We start from the raw sequence: 16674 nt of genomic DNA on the forward strand, positions 1-16674 counted from the left end.
TACCGTGAAAGAATAATCCGCTGCAATAGAGGATTATGTTCAAGGTAGCACTTACAACGATTAAAAACTAATACCAGGCTGCATTTACTCGACCTGCTGCTTTTCTCCAGGGTACTACGCGTTTATTTCAACAGACGTTACAACCTTCGAAAAAACGTCATTTATTACCAAGTAGTTGAAGAAAATTGAAGAACGTGTACCCTCTGCTAGACGAAACCGTGAAAACTTGTAAAAAGTCCGATCCAGAAATGATCGGCATGGGAGGCTTAAATTCCACGAGACTGCGTATCGTGGAGGGGTTGAAAAAATTCTCGTAAATTGCACGAAGATCGAAAGAAAGAGGAAACCCGTAATCATCTTCCCGCGGAAGTCGATTGATCCCGGAGGAAAAAACACGAGGGCGAATGTTGCGTGTTCTGTGTTGCATGTCGGGGATGATGGCAGCGGGAGGCGGTGAAAACCGACCTGATCGTGCCGGAGGAACCGTACGGCCTTTACAATACCGTCTGGAAACGGCCGTGGACGTTATGCAAGCGGAAGAATGTCGTGTGTTACATCGCCGAAACGATCGCACACCCACGCCCTACATCCTTGCTTTCATTCCACTGTGCATCATTAACCTCTCCGCTGTTCGATGTATCGATTCTGTTCTCGCGTTCTTCTTCTTTCCGAAGACCTTTCGTGACACAGGGTGAAACGGTTCTACACGAGGAAAAATTCCAAGAAAATTCCTTTCTCGTTTCGTGTTGGAACGTGGTGCGAAAGATCGGTAGATCGAGAATGGAAAGCGTGTTTTTCGTATGTAAAAGACAGAGGCGCCTCTCTCGCTCAATCGCTACGGTTTATCGCTGTTTCGAGAACCTCGTCCACCGATTCATCGATCCCGCGATCTTAACCTATTTGCATCGAAGCGCGGATTATAACGCGCGCTGCGACTGCTTCTTTTTATTTCCATTTCAATCTAAATAATTCTTTTTTAAATAAATAATTTTCACTTTTTTCCTCTGTTATAAAAAATGTAAGATGCGATGTTTGCGAGGTAACACTGTCTACCGATCGTTTTGAACAGTAAATTTTCGATAAACTCCGTGAAGAATTCGGATGTCATTTACTGCACCTACGACCGACCAGTCCTCTTAAGTAGGGTCATGATGCAAATAAGTTAAATACATTTCATAAATAATTTCGCGAATACACCGCAAGATCGTGAAATAGCCGGTATTTTCAAGGGTCAAAGAGAAGTTTCACCCTCTCACAGCGAGTTTGGACAGTGAAAAGAAAAAAGGAAAGAGATACATATATCGTCTACGTATCTTCAAAGTTTCATAATTTGTTGAATTTACGAGAGACCTTCCCTTGTAACTTTTATTTTATCGTCCAGACGCTTGCTACGCAGACTTTCGTTTTATAAACGTTTCGTAGTCTTGGTATGCATAAATACGATAAAAAAAAATGCAACACGCGTACTCGAAGAAATTCGAAAAATCCGAACAAGAGTTTGCGTATCGTCGGTGTTAACCCTCGTTAAACTGGATTGAAGAAAAGACAACGAGAAGCTGGGAATCAGAGGGTAGTTTCGAAAGAATCGTCGCACGTTTCTTCGCATGATACGAACATCGATAAAGAAAGTTGGACAGGCATAACTCGCACCAGGTATCGATCATCATCGTGCTTGTTTGCAAACTGGCGCCGACACGACGATCGCTTAACGCCGCTTTCAGCTTGGAATTTTTCCTTCCGACTGGCCATTCCCAGTCGCGAATCTGTCATTTCCAAAACGAATCCTCCACAGGACAGATACGATTCTCAAAGAACTGGCTGTAGTTTGACAACTTTTCAAAAGCTCATTTTGCAAAGTTATTCTCAAAGTTACTCTCTTCACTCGTAACGTTTACCGGAGTTTCTTCCAACCGGGAAGTTAATTTTTCTATTACCAGGGGCTCGTTACGCGTCCGAATTTTCGAAGATATAATTTTTCCTCTGCAACGATGAAATAGCCGAGCGTGGCTCACACAGCGGGACAAAAGAATGGTTAAGATCCTTTTACCATCGAAAATGGTTTTATTCCATTGTAGGAGCCATTGATAGAACGCAGGAAAATCTACGGACACGTAGTATTTACCAAAGAAAATAAAAGACACGGGAATATTGCAGTCGTGGAGAAGGGAATTTCTTTTTTCTTTCGATAGCGTCGATGTAAAAGCAAAGAATTCCCATTGAAAACACAGGAGTTTCTAATTATTTTTGTGGTTTTATTTTTACAGTTTCGCGTAAAAGCTCTCGTACTTTTTACAAATATTTCAACCAATCTGTACATTTACATAAATGTAAATTTGCGATCGAAACGAACAAATTTATATTTTCATACGGAATCATTCGCTGATGTTTAAATCGCTAATTACACGGTATCTCGCGTTTTATTCGCTCGGGCACGAGCATAAAGCGATGTTCTAAAAAAAAAAAAAAAAAAAAAATAAGGAAAAAAAAGAACAAGATTGAAAAAGAGCCGGAAAAGAACGGTTCGAACGATGGTATAAAAAAGAAATACAAATAACGTAGATATAATAAATGCAAGAAACCGCGACGCGCCACTCGTTCGCGTTTTCGAGAATTAATTTCGCGCGTATAAATAAGGTCGTAATAAGCGAGCAGTAATCCAGCGTTCCAATTAAAACGTTTCCATTTTCAAGTGTTGTGTTAAACGCTAACGAGCTGAAGGCCAAAGCGGAGGCTCTTCAATTATGCAAACTTCCACTGATAACGTATTCATCATTCTCCTAATCAGAGGTATTCTAAACTGGATCATCTTGCTCGCATTGTCGTCTCTCCTTATAATTACGAAAGCATTTTCTCTCGACGAAGAACTTCCGAGAAGATGCGTGTTACGGGTCTCCGTTATTCTTGGTACGAGCAATGGCAGCGAGATTAATCGATGCCAGAATATGCTTTTTAACGAAGCACAATGGCTGACAAAGCGAACGGTTTCGTAAGATGGATGAATCGACGAGAAACAATTTCTGCGCGAGCTTAATCCGATCTTCGCCAACGTCTACGTGCCAGCACGCGCGCCGCTTTCCTTAAAAAATTCCACCGATAATTTGTTATCTCTTGTCGCCTTCTCGCGATACTTTCGATGTTCTCCTCTTTGGAAAGTCGAAGGGAAACGAGGAAAGGAGAAATTGAAAATTGTTCTACCGCGTATCTTTTGTGAGACGTTTCGCTAGACGTAAAAAAGAAAGGAACAAACAAATTGAGAACCAAAATAGTCGAAACGTCGCATACGCGTCGAAGCTATCGCACGTACGTGCGCGTACTATCGCAACAGACGATTAGTCGTTATCATTAAGTTGTTTTGCGTGAAAATTCCAACAACGCGTAGTTCCACTTCGAATCGCGATGTTCTTCGCTACCGCCGATTCACGACGATCTCTATAGCTGCACGTGAGAACGTTCCGGTTAAGTGGAGCCACGTAAATCACTGTCATTGCTATCCTATACAATCCACTCGCTCTCGTTCGCTATTGTTTCGAAATCTTCCTGCTATTTTAACCTAAATTGCGTCGATTTTCCTTGCCATTTTTTCCCCTCCAATTTCACGATACGCAATACGATTACCGCGATGAATAGATAACGAACGAGCGATGCACGTGGACATTCTTGCGTCAACGGAACGATTCATCGAATTCCCAGGAATAGAATGGGTGGCGTTTTTCGCTCAGTCGGTAAAGATGCACGTATCGAACTAGCAAATTTCATTACTCGCTCTGTCTCTTTTTTCTCTGTTCTCTTTTTATTCGCCTTCTTTTCTCGGGAATATTTTCTTTTTTTTTTCTTCTTCTTCTTCTCTCTTTCGCTTTGTTTCGAACGATGGAGGATAGCAATTTGCATGCCCTGCTATGTTCGGAATATTTTCGGGCGGCTCGAAATGCACGTTCGTGCCTGGAATTGCCTGTTCTGCGAAAATTTCTCATAATTTGTATTTCGAAGCGACGCGACGACGATTCTATTGTGTCTTATATACCTGTACATCTGGCTTCGGGAATTCAGGATGTGTAGCGAGTGCGTCTAGAGTGGGAAAACTTTAAGAAAGGCTTGGCGGTGACACGAAAAGAAGGAAAGAATTGCGAGGGAAATTCGTGGTTAAAGTAATTCGCGATAGCGTAATCTTGAAACGTAAATTTGAAAGTTGCCAAGAATACATCGCAATGACAAGTATCACGATAAGTATCGCGACAGTGTCAACCGACGCACTCTCGCTCTTGTCTCTCGAGGAAGCCAGGCTCGCGAACAGCCACGCGGCAAAATGAGAAAAGTTATACCACTGTCATCGTGGATTTTCATTTTCGTCCGCAATAACGCAACGGCTTTGCTCCGAATTGTCCTCGAAATCGTTTGATTTTTCACATCCTCGTCCCCGTCTCTTTCGTTACCACGCGAAATTGCGTTCTCGGGGAACCTTTGATTTTCGTTGATGTATCTACAGTGCACCGATGCTCGTTCGAACGCAAAGATTTCGAGAACGTCGCGTTCGAATTAATTTCAGCGACGATGGTAACTCTTTTATGCGATGGAAATCAAAGTACTGCGAATCTCCTATCAGAGCGTCGACGAACCTCTGCTACGATCCTCGAATTTTTATATTCCGATCTTACTTTTCTCGCGTTGCCAACATATAGAATTGCTATTTCTTCGTATTCCAATCGTAGTGTCTTAGCAAACGAAAAGAATTTGCAACGTTTCGAGACGTTTAAATGTTGAGATTATTTGATGTGTAAACAGAGAAACTCGTGGATAAATTGTAAGGTAGAAAATATATTTAAATAGAAGTGTAATTATAAGTAAGAATACAATTTGAGCTGGTGTCACCCAATAACTGAAAACTCCGAAGCCAACGTCGCCTGTCTACTGTTTATGGTCTGTCTTCGTCGCAGTCTTTTGTCTACATGCTGTCGATGACTTGAGTGCTTGAGAAAACTAGAAAGACCAGATATAGAGTTTTCTTAAAAGTAGTGACCACTTCAACATTAAGAAACAAAATTGAGACGGGAAATCGTGCGTGTGGTAGAACTCCATTTTTTTGAACATACAATTTGTATAATTAAAGTTCATCGATTTTCTTCGCTGCCTAATATTTTTCGTCCACAGAACAGGAGCTCACAGTCGGATAAGTGAATTCAAGTAGCACAAGTTCAGTTAATCGCGAGGTTAACTAAAATTTCTAGTAAATGGAGTTTTATTGTACAGTAGGTTTCGTATAAATACGCTAAATATGAGATAAATAAAAAATAAATATAAAATAAGCTAAATATTGTTACTTGTAATGATGATTCGTCGTTGATCAATTCGATGCAGATAGTAAATGTGTCATAAGTAACATACAATGACTATCTTCCAATGAAAGATTTTTTTATCAAAGACTACGTTTCATTTCCATAGTGTGGAATTTGTATAGTCATACGAAAATACCGAATGATACGAAATTTATTACGATTGGATCTGATTAACTAGTATACACAGTGAGAGTTAAAAATAAACACACTTCTTGAAGGTACAAAAGTTATTCGAAAATCCTTACACGTATTGTTGCATAAGTTGAAAATTGATAAAAAAAATATAAAGTATGGAAAATACGAATTAATAGTAAAAAGAAAGCATAGGGTAAGTCAATATTATACTAACCTCGTTTTAAAATGTACGTGTATCTAACTCTCGTTGTAAATGCGATAATAGATGCAATGGTGTGTACATACTTTTTGTACGTGCAAATGTATGAAGATATTTATACGTAATTTTCGTTGTGTTGTATTTTTGCAGAATCCTCAAGAATGTGAACAAATAAACAAACGCAAATGCCCAACAAGGCACGGCCTCGTCGAGAGTGGTCTCCCCAGTCCCCTATAGATGTATTGTGAGTATCTCGTAATAAAAAATAGTAAGTTGAATATTGGATGGAAAGATAACAAGTTGTACCGAGATGTTCTATCCGACGCGTAATTCCAATATGTTTTGAATGAAATTGTTGGAGAATGTTTATCAGATTTCGACGAACAATAAAAACACGTCGATGATAAATAAAAACAGCGATAATGGAACGGCCGTGAATATTTCCTCTTTGTTAATACTGTTTGTTAAAATTCTCACGGTGTTATTCACAGTTTTCTGCTATTTTAATTCGACTCTGGCGAAATCCCTCGAAACTGGAACATTAAACGTTTCGAAAATTAAATCGATTTCACGGCTGCTCCGAATGATCAAATTTTATAAACCCACGCATCATCTCGAATCTAGGCGCTTCGATTGCCGCATTATCCGTCGCTGAATATTAGTTGCACGTTTCGCGCAATATCAAAAATGCACAAATTTTTCCCCGTGTTGCCGTTATGACGTATACGTCAAAATAAAGTTTAAATATGTATTCGGCTAGCTGAATATACATAAAATATCAATTCCAACATGGTTTATTTAAAAAAAAAATAAAAGTGTGGTATGGGATTGAAGAAAGACGACAGTTAGTCAAATGGGAAAATTTTGATGTAGGATTTGAAAGAGCAACGCGAGGCTCGTGTATTATATTTTATATTTAAATCTGGAAGACTTTCGAAACACGGTTTATTCTTATGCAATCGAACTCGCACATATATTTCTTCCTCTTTTTTTTTTTTTTTTTTTTTCATAAATTGGAACATTGTGCGCATACGTAAAACAACAGAAGCTACTTTCGTCTATTATCTTCACGATCTAAAACGTACTAACAAATTGCGATTTCACGGTGCGTTGCAATGCCTGTTTTTACATTTTGCACGGAAGGCAACAAAAGACAAAGACGCCTCGATACGAGATATCGATCCTACGACAAGAACTACGCCGCGTTTTTGTATACGAGAGAATGTTGCAAAGTAAGAAAGATAGTTCGTAAGATGTTTTGGTAGTTTGCGCGCGAGTAAGAAACGCTTCCGCGACGGTATCCGTGACAGGAAGATCGTTGCCTTCCGCGGAGTCTAATTGGTCCAATTCGTAAGATAAGGTCTTCAATTTAAACGCAACGATCATGGCGAGCAGTCACGACAGTGCCGGATGTAATTAAAAAGGTGGAGACGTTGTAGCACGAGGTACGTTGTCCTAAAATTATACTCGTCATAACTGCGGCTATTTTCCCGTGAATAACAACGAAAATTGACGGGCTAACTGAAAAACTGCATATTCGCCTTTTAAACGAGTTCCCCGAGATTCTTTCAAGGGGTTGATCGTCGATCGTAGTAAAAGGTACGCTCATGGTGTATGAAAAAAGTAGTAGATGCAGAAAATATCAAAGTAGCGTAAAGGATATCGCGATGGGGCGCAATATAATAAAAGTAATGCGAGAAGCGAAGAAAATTAAATAATCGCTAAATAATTATTATTCGTTAACAGATTCATCGCCGTGACGATCACCGGTGACCGTCGTGCGAACGATGTTTTAAAGTTACTATTAGCTATAACACCTAATTATATACAAGCACTCAAAATTATTTAACAATAGCGTTAAAAAATAATTTCTGAATGGTAGGTACCGAGTATGAATAATAACGAAGATACATCAACAGACAATGTTATAATTGACAATTTCAAGTATTTATTTATACAAAAATTTGGAAATAATTACGTAGGCATATTGCCAATTGATGAATCGTATTAAAGCACAACAAGAAGTATAAGCGGTAAGTGAAGGTTGCTAATACAACCTACAAGAAATATGGTTACTTTTCTTGTACGATACTTTGCAAATTCTCGACCTTCTTCGCATTATCTCGGTAGCATTATTTGCATAGTCGTCTAGTTCATCGCGCGTTGCTATTTTCGCTTCGTATTTTGTGACGCTTACAGAGGAAACGCGGATGTAAGGACGCGAGCGCAGAATCCACGAAGATGCACTTGGCGGTGACTGTGTTAAATAATTATTTCACGAAACGTTCCGTCTGTGTAAATAATGCACACTTAACAACGCGTAAACGTAACAAGTTTCCTGTTGCGAATTATCGAGCAAAGAGCAACCAGTCAGATCAAACCGATCGGTCGATATCGCGTACCTCGAATGAATTGACGCTCAAGGTGGGGCAGCTTTAATATATCGAGTGTTAGAGTAATCCAGCACTGTGTTGAACTTGTTGTATGAACGTAACGTGTGATGTGATGCACGGCGGTGGTAAGATCTTGTTGGGAGCGAAGTATTTCAGCCGTACGGTACGATGTCTGTTGACGAACTGTCCTCCTACGTTGTTGTTTCTCCCTACCAGCCGTTGGATTTCGTCTGTCCATCGTGTCCTTCCGGCTGGTCCTTTTCCGGAGTTTTTTACCTGACCTCGGAGTCATTAGGTTTACAGCTCAGGGAGGACATGTAATTCGGAATTTTCTAAAGAAGGGAACGGGTCTATCCGTGCCATAAACAGAGGGCCACTCAAAATTCCGAACAACGTTCGACTCGTCGATTACGACGTACTCGAATTTTTTCTCCCATACTTCTTCGTGGTTCTTCTATGGTTTTATGATTTATCCCTGGTATGTAGAAATTTCTGGTCGCTGACGAGCGAGAATTTCACGCGCGATACAATTCAAGTTGATTTGATAACACGGAACGCGCGCGTAATAACGCGGCAAAAGTCAGTGGTGGCCGTCGTTTGGCGGCCGGTCGTCCGCGTGGAAGTTAACCGTCGAAATTGCGATTTGTCGCGATAATACGGTCGATGTGCTGCCAAAGAGTGGTCCCGCCGATGCGAGATAAATATTTGGCGTTGCGCCGAAAATCGTCTGCCTCTGTCTCTGTCTCTGTGCCGGCCCTCGGTTCCTCCATTTCGCTCTTCCGCGCTCCCACGACTTTGGTCGCCCAGAATCAACCGATCGAAACCAGAGGGTAGAACGGGCCTATGGGTTTTCGATGCCGCTTGTTTCCCTCCAATTGCCTTCCAACTGGCCGATAACGTCCCTTGGAAACGATCGGCGAGTTTAGATTTCTCGTGATGTAACGCGTCGCGTTTGCAAAGTTGCCGCGCACCCACTACAGCAAATGCTAATTTCGTTGAAGCGTGTCAACGATGAAATCGAATTTGTGGACTCAGAGTCCGTATACAGTGACAACGGTACGAGCTATGGAGAAAAAGGGTCTGGAGAAATATCGGACAGTTTCTTGCCCGGAAATCTGACTTTACGAATTTCACTGACTGGAAGACGCAAAGGATTGAGCGAAGATCAAAAGCGTTAGAGCGTATACGGTGACAATGATACGAGCTATGGCGAGAAAATGTCTGCAGAGACATCGGACAGTTTTATGGCCAGAAATCCAACGCTGTTGGTCTTCGTTCAATTCTACGAAACATTTAACCCCTTGGCTTATAACCACGAGTCAAACTCGTGGTAAAGAATTTGTGCCATAAGCGAAGACCGCGAGTCTAAAAACACTATTAAAACACGTCTTAAAAACGCTATTTGTCCTCAAACGTTGTTTATTATTTCACAATATCTTTTGTAGCCCCTAAATATACATGTCATAAGAAGTATACATCGTGCGCCAGTTCGGGCACACGGCTGAACAGATGAATAGGGCACGGCGCGTGACCGAATTTCTTGCTTACTATGGCTCGCGCGATCGGCAGATAACGTGTAGGCCAAGGGGTTAAACAAAGTCGATCGCGTAGGATCTCGTAGGCGCTGATCGACTGTACCGACGAAATCGTAGCTACGGAGAATCGTACGAAAAGTCGTGGGTTCTTCGCGATCTAATTTTAATTTAATTCAACCAAACTGAGTCACAGGAAGCTAAATCGGACTGTAAACGTACGTGACGTCTTCCCGATAGCGGTACGCACAACACGTAAATTCTTTTGTATCTTTTCTATTCCTTTGATTCGCTGGTTTAGAGTGACATCAACGTGTCAGATTATTAACGAGTACTTATGCTAATTAGATACTTTGAAACATAGTTAACTTTGTCGTTTAAATAAGGTTTCCGAGATGTATATCGTTGGTGAACGAGATTACCGCGATTGAATCCTTTTGGCCACCGAGAGCTTCTTTCAGATCTGCTGGTATCTTGCATTCGTTTCTTGCGAGATTTAAAGCGGCGCGCTCCCAAAGGAGATCTCATTGATCGCGATATCCGCGTCACGTCGGTTACACTTGTTTGGCTTTTTCTTTTGTATCTTGTAGATACGCTTGTTCCTCGTTGAACGCGATAGTTGTAGATGAATTGCAATTGTCCAACCTCGTTAAAGCGAATGCATATCGTAGGAGTAACGTGTCGTAGGAGGGACATCCGTACATAAAAATAACGTAACATCGATTTATCTCAGTTGGAACGAGGAAGCACAGATATTTCGCGATGTAGCTTTCGTTCCGTCTTAAAACATGAAAGATCGCTTGGAAAGGAAATCCTTATTTTAGGATATCTTAGAGAGGCGGCGTACAAAGCTCTCCATATAAAATAGAAGACAAAGAGGAAAAGGAATCTGGTTGGAAGGCAGGATGTATCGCAAAGAAACAGATGCATTGTCGGCGCAGGACATATGTTTCACGGTCCCAAAAGTGGATACTTGTTCTCGCGCGTTTCGTAGGAAATCGATGATGTACGACGACGGTCGAGAAGTCGAGCGCTTTTCTCGTTCGCCTGAAAGCCATACGATTTCAAACGTTCGTTAGTTATTCTAAGCTTAAGGACCGGCGGCTAAAAGTTTCGCCGCTTTTAAATTCCGATTTATTCGAGTTGTAGCGCGAGATCGAAAGTTCGCTCGTTCCTCTCGGCGTCTCCTCCTCTCCCGAGACTTCATTAAACGTCTTTATTTAGAAACTGAGCGCCTCTTGAGCTGCGTTGCAGATTCTTCTCCTTTCGTCTTCCTTCTCCTTCGTTCCTCTTCCATTGACATTAAAACGCGCTAGGAATGCGTTAATTTCCTCTTCGTCCGCCGTGATATCGTTAGCTTTTACTCGAGTAAATGAAATGGCAGTTGCCGTTTTACGACCATACGATAAGGTAGAAAGAGGAGGAGGAGGAGCGGGTATTGATTTTTGTATCTCGTCGTGCTGTTAGTAATTAGTTTGTTTTCGTATTTAATCGTTACTCGCTGAAAGTAATTAAATTTGGCTCGCGTGGGTGTAGCGATCTAGCGAATTCGAGTCGGCGTGTTCGCGTCGAGGAGACAAGGATCGAACAGCTGAAAGAGAACGATTAGAGAGTAGGAAGAACGAGCCGTGACCGAACAAACTTACGTTGCCATCGTAACTAAATAATTTAGATTTTTAGTTTTCGCCACGATCGAACGACGCGTTCGTGGTTCCTGGGATTTCGATCGCGTGAAACGACAGGACAGTTTCGGATCTGTCGCGAAGAAGCGGGCTGAAATATTCGCGAAATCTCGCAGGAAACATCAACGCGATATTTAAAACACGAGTGGGACCCGAGCAACCATAAATACGACGACGGATAAAAGAAAATGTTCATAAAATAAGAGACACGGAAGGATATTTTATTTGTATGGAATTTTACGAACTGAATTTTTATTCGATAAGGACGATGAATAATTATAATATATATATATATACCAGCACAGCGCAGATGATTTTTGCCAATACGGCAAAAAGCTTTTTAGTTAATTAATTTTTAGTTCGCTTAATATTCATAGCGTATGAATTTTAAATTTCCTCTTTTCCGCCAGCGCGTGTAAATTTCAAAATACTTTTATCGCAAGAACAGAAGCAGCACCGTCTATGTTAAAAGCACATCGGAAATTTCGTTATATCCGCGGTGGTTTGGTAAAGTTAGAGTCGTCGAGCCTCCAACACCAAGGCTTCTTCGTCTACACTTCAAAGACAGCGCGGTATTCAGCAACTGGTAACTACGAAAGTGTAACAAGCAAAAGAGAAATTGCACCATCGCTTGTTTAATCTTTCATTCGGCTAAGGTACTACAGAGCAGAGTGTGCTGGTCGCGAGGAAGTTTATTCCGCTACCTTTTTCCACCACCGATGTGGATCGTATTTCTTCGATGTAAAATTAACTTTATCGTCGAAGGGTATTTCGTTTGTCGTCGCTTGGTTCGCAAAGGAAGAAACACGAAAGATGAAACACGTTGAACCGCCGCTAGCTTGAAACGTTTGATCCGTGGCGTATTTAATTACGAAGTATCACGGTCGAAAGATTCGTTCGATGTTACGATAGAAAGCTGAAGGAACGAATTGTTTTTCACACGATTATCCTTATCGGATACGGTGGACCCAACGTGGTGTATCGTGGCTCGTTCTTGGCAGCCTCGGGCAAAAGCAACGTACGAGTTGATTTATCGATTGCAGCGAAAGCAACGGTACTAACATTTCCCGAGTTCCAGCATAGCGGAACCTTCTCTTATAAATGCGTTTCGTTAAGTTTCTCGATCACGTATACGAAAGTTCAGCGTGTCATGAGGTTCCGGCCTTTTTCCTTCCGGCTTTCCACGTCAAGATGTCCACGCGCGTTTCTTCCTAGCTGCTCGAAAGTTTCATCGTCTTATCTTTGTTACTTCTCCTTATCCTTTCCAACGAGTTATTCGAAGTTAACATTTTCTAAAATAAATGTCCATCTTCCTTTTCGAACGAAACTTAAGATCAAAAGTGAAATGTAAATTATAGAATATTAAAATTTATCCCGAGTTTCGTTCCAAGTTACGAAGTTCCCTAAATCGGCCGTACCTTGAATTCTGTCGGTGTTAAAAGGCTGAAAATTCACCATCTCGTCGGCGTTCGTGCATTCGGAAGCAGCGCGCTAGTTTGAACGCTATTTAAAAAAAGACAGTGACGCAAGATACGTACGCGAATTTAGATACGAAGATGATTTTAATTAATCTCACTTAACAGGCGTTTGTATCACGGCAGCTGATGTCAGCGTTTCCGACCAGATTATTCTTATCTGGTGTACACTTTGTTTTCCGCGAAGGATCCGTTCGTTCCGCGAGACTGCATGCGGGCTTCCCTGCTTGATTTATAGCTTCGAGCAGTTACCGATAAAACTTGCCCGCGTTCGAGATATAATTCGCAAACGCACCACGATTAATTCCATCGCCTCGTCGATCGCTAGGGGAGGGTCTCCTTGCCCTTTGTTACCGTGAAACAGATCATTACGTTAATTACTACGGATCTTTAATCCTTCATCCGTCAGCCTGCAGGACTTTTGTCGAACCGGTTTCACGAACTGGAGGCGATGCTGGGACGAACGAACGGTAGTAACAATCGGATAAAAGGAGGAGGATATCCGTTAAAATTGTTCGCACTGTAAGTTAGAATTCACTCTGCCATTTCGACGGCCAAGTAAATCGACAATTTTTACGAAATTTATGAAAATACAAGAAAAAAATGCACCTATGTATTTGTGGCTCATCGGATTTCGATCGCGTTCCCGATAATGCGTTGCGCTTTGTTTCCACGTTTCGCGAGTTTCGGGTCTACCCCGAATAATTGAACCGGAATGTTCGCAAAACGTGGATCGCGATTTGCTATGAAAATCCCGTTTATAGCCATGCGGCCACGCTGGCGACATTCGAAATTTGTGTTCGCAAACTGATGATGGATTTTCGTTGCTTCAGCTACCTGGTAGCTAGAAAAATATGGTAACTCGCAAAGGATTAGAAAGATTCGAAAAATTAAGAAGGAGAATACCTTCGGTTTAACCGAAAACCACGCGTGCAGTGCACAATGAATTGATAAAACTCTTAAAGAAAGATACCACGACGAAACGTTCGTAAACGCGAATAATTCAATTTGCCTGTAAAAGGTCTCCGGTCTGCTCTCCGTTCGACGACCCATTTCCCATTTCACCGGATCTTCTCGCGTAGCTCTGGCCCTATACAGCGCGTTACGATTCCGAAATCCTGCGAAAAAGCGAGTACGCCGACAATTCAACGTTTCGATACCAACTCCATCAGCGGTTACTTCGGGGCACACAGAGCGCACGGTTGTACCGGCCTTTATTCAGCCGTGGCCGACAACGTAATGAATTCGAAGTTACGCAACTTGAGAACGGTGGAACGCTCTGGCGTTCGCCTCTGTTGCGCTTATTCTATCGTGTTTCAATTACGCTGCCGCTGGTAAATACACTGGAACGGGCCAGGCCGAGATCCGCGCCGTGTTTTCCACTTTGAACGCAGATGGAAATCCCGACGCGACGTCGTGCGATTAAGTGCAACGCGTGCGAGACGACCGCTTATCAGTATGCGCGTAATGATCGGTAAGTACACCGGCGTTAATAATTCCTGCCGCGTGGAAAGAATAAATTACGAGCTACACGTGCGTGTTTTTAACGACGCGGGTTGCGTGCCACCAAATTGAAAGAGACATGCTTTAATCCGGTAATGCTCGTAGTCGTTCTAATGAGGTAGAATGGAGGGGCAAAGAGATAGGAAAGTTGATTCTGCGTGGAAAAATATTCTGCGCGAACGAAGAAATTTTACAACGGCTACAAAGAGTATTTGCACGTAACCTTATTCCATCGACGAAGCGTATTTTCATCAATAAAACGTATTGTACGTTTTATTTTCGTAGTACGAAATGTTGGTCGTTATGTAGAAGGCGAATTATATTTATAATAGTCAGGTGAATTTGACATATTTTATCTTCTGGGCGATAGATTGAAATATACTACAACGTTTAATCTTTACGTTTAATCCAAATATTACGTTACATTTTGACGCTTTTTTCTATAAAGTCATCCGCATGAAAGTTTGTTGGTCCATGAAATTTATCTTATCTTAATCATTTGAAAAAGTTTGGTAATCACCGATGACCGCCGACTACCACGGTGATAATTACTTGGTATTTGACTATTACGATAAACATAATGGTGTGCGAAAGAAATAACATGTTTTGTAGCCACTGTATACGTTTCGACAGAAGAGGTGATTTAAATAACGTTTTTACTTCGGAACCTATCGCCAAACCTGTCGAAGATTTTTTAACGTGTAACACCTCGATGTACATATTTGTATTAGGTTGTCCGAAAAGTGTCTTTCTTTTACGGACACGTCTTTTACAACGATGCATCTTTATACAAACATGAAACCTAATCTGTCGAACGTTGTGATCTTTATTTTGATAGAACAAAATGGATCATACGTAATTCGGTGAAATAATATAAAACGGAAAATGCTGCGCGTCCGTTATTTCCTTATAAGACGAAAGAAACTTTTCGGATGACCTAATCTATCTACGTGCAGTTGAAATAAACCGAAGAAAACTAATATTCGTTTCAAATCATATATTCAAAGTAAAAGTAAAAACAATAGTGTTTAAAAATTCATCCAGCCCACGTTTAGAACCCAGACTACGTTTGGATCACTTCCTGCAAAAATGATACGATCAATAACGATGATAACGTGTGTCATCAGGTGGATGTCCCGCTCTGCCATGAGGCCGGCCGAGGGCGACACATCGGACTGCATCCTGGTGGTTGGCATATCCAGACCGAAAATGGCCGCTGCCTTCCTCACCGTTGTCCTACTCTCCCTCTTTCTGACCTTCCACATTCTGTACGATAGCGCGGTATACAGTTTTCACGCAGCCTCCGCCGTCGAGGGTCGTACCGTCGAACTCGTCTCCCAAGTCCGCGCCACACCGCCTTTGCTCTTCTCCAGCAAGGTGCACTTCCCACGCACCAGCCGTCATCTACCTCAGGCGATCATCATCGGCGTACGGAAATGCGGCACCAGGGCGCTCCTCGAGATGCTCTTCCTTCACCCGCAAATCCAGAAAGCCGCTGGCGAGGTACATTTCTTCGACCGCGACGATAATTACGGGAAAGGCCTCGAGTGGTATCGACGCAAGATGCCTTATTCCTTCAGGGGCCAAATCACCATCGAGAAAAGTCCCAGCTATTTCGTCACGCCAGAGGTGGGTACGAATTCGGCCAAAGACCGCGAATTTTTACACATTCTTGTGCTTTTTCGTGCGCGTGGCTGAAAGAAGCGGGACCTAAATAGGAATTTATCTTATCTGCTAAATATCGTAATGAATACTAGCAGTATCTTGTATATTTCTGCGTGTCGTACGCCTCGTACGTGCTTTTTGCCGAACTTGTCGAATTTCTCGTATTGTATTGCGTTGGCAACTAAGCGATTGCGGATTTTGTTATCACGTGGTAATGAGAAAATCCGCAATCACTTAGTCGTCATCCCAATAAATCCGCAGTCCAATCGTGCGACGTACGATCCCGAATCGTACGGTTCGTCTCGCGTCAACCATTTGCGGTCGATGTGTTTCTGCGATGACGATTACCAATTGGAGGAAGGAATAAATATTTATAGCTTGAAGAGGAATTTTAAATTGTTGCAACGACGTTCGACTTTCAAGAGAAACTTTAAACGCCGCCACTGTGGCAACATTCGACCGCAAAAGGCTATTAATTCGGACACGGTGCTATCTTTGCTCTTGTTGCTTTACGTAAGAGAGGACGATTTAAATATCGCGTTGCTTGTTTTACGAGAATACCAAGCAATCGTCGTAGCTTAAAGATAGGTAAACCATAGTTCTTCCTAATTATAACGTTTAATTATCGTACGATAGCTTTTTCGCCAGCTCGAAAGACACGCAATAATAGGGTAGTCGGTAAGTTTGTAAATCGAAAGTTACGTATTGGCTCGGTTCACGGTTCATTCGGCCGATTCAGTCACCCGAAATTAATTTGACG

At 41.9% G+C, this 16674-nt stretch overlaps 1 protein-coding gene across 5 annotated transcripts in view; it reads left to right on the forward strand.

Moving 5' to 3' along the window:
* Hs3st-A (Heparan sulfate 3-O sulfotransferase-A) overlaps window positions 1-16674 on the forward strand; it is a 193365-nt gene that overhangs the window by 127480 nt on the left and 49211 nt on the right. For 3 of the 5 annotated variants that reach the window (XR_004463689.2, XR_004463690.2, XM_033328558.2), the window contains exons 1-2: window positions 13006-13268; window positions 15377-15878. Coding sequence is in view for 3 of the 5 variants with exons in the window: in XM_033328558.2 (XP_033184449.1) it covers window positions 13198-13268; window positions 15377-15878 (573 nt within the window). In the remaining 2 variants the exon portion in view is untranslated. Of the gene's footprint in view, window positions 1-5814; window positions 5909-13005; window positions 13269-15376; window positions 15879-16674 lie in introns of those variants that run through there. The other 2 variants (XM_033328559.2, XM_033328560.2) reach the window with 1 other exon arrangement.

The sequence above is a fragment of the Bombus vancouverensis genome, chromosome 3, assembly GCF_051014615.1.
Source record: "Bombus vancouverensis nearcticus chromosome 3, iyBomVanc1_principal, whole genome shotgun sequence".
Taxonomy (NCBI): Eukaryota; Metazoa; Arthropoda; class Insecta; order Hymenoptera; family Apidae; genus Bombus; species Bombus vancouverensis.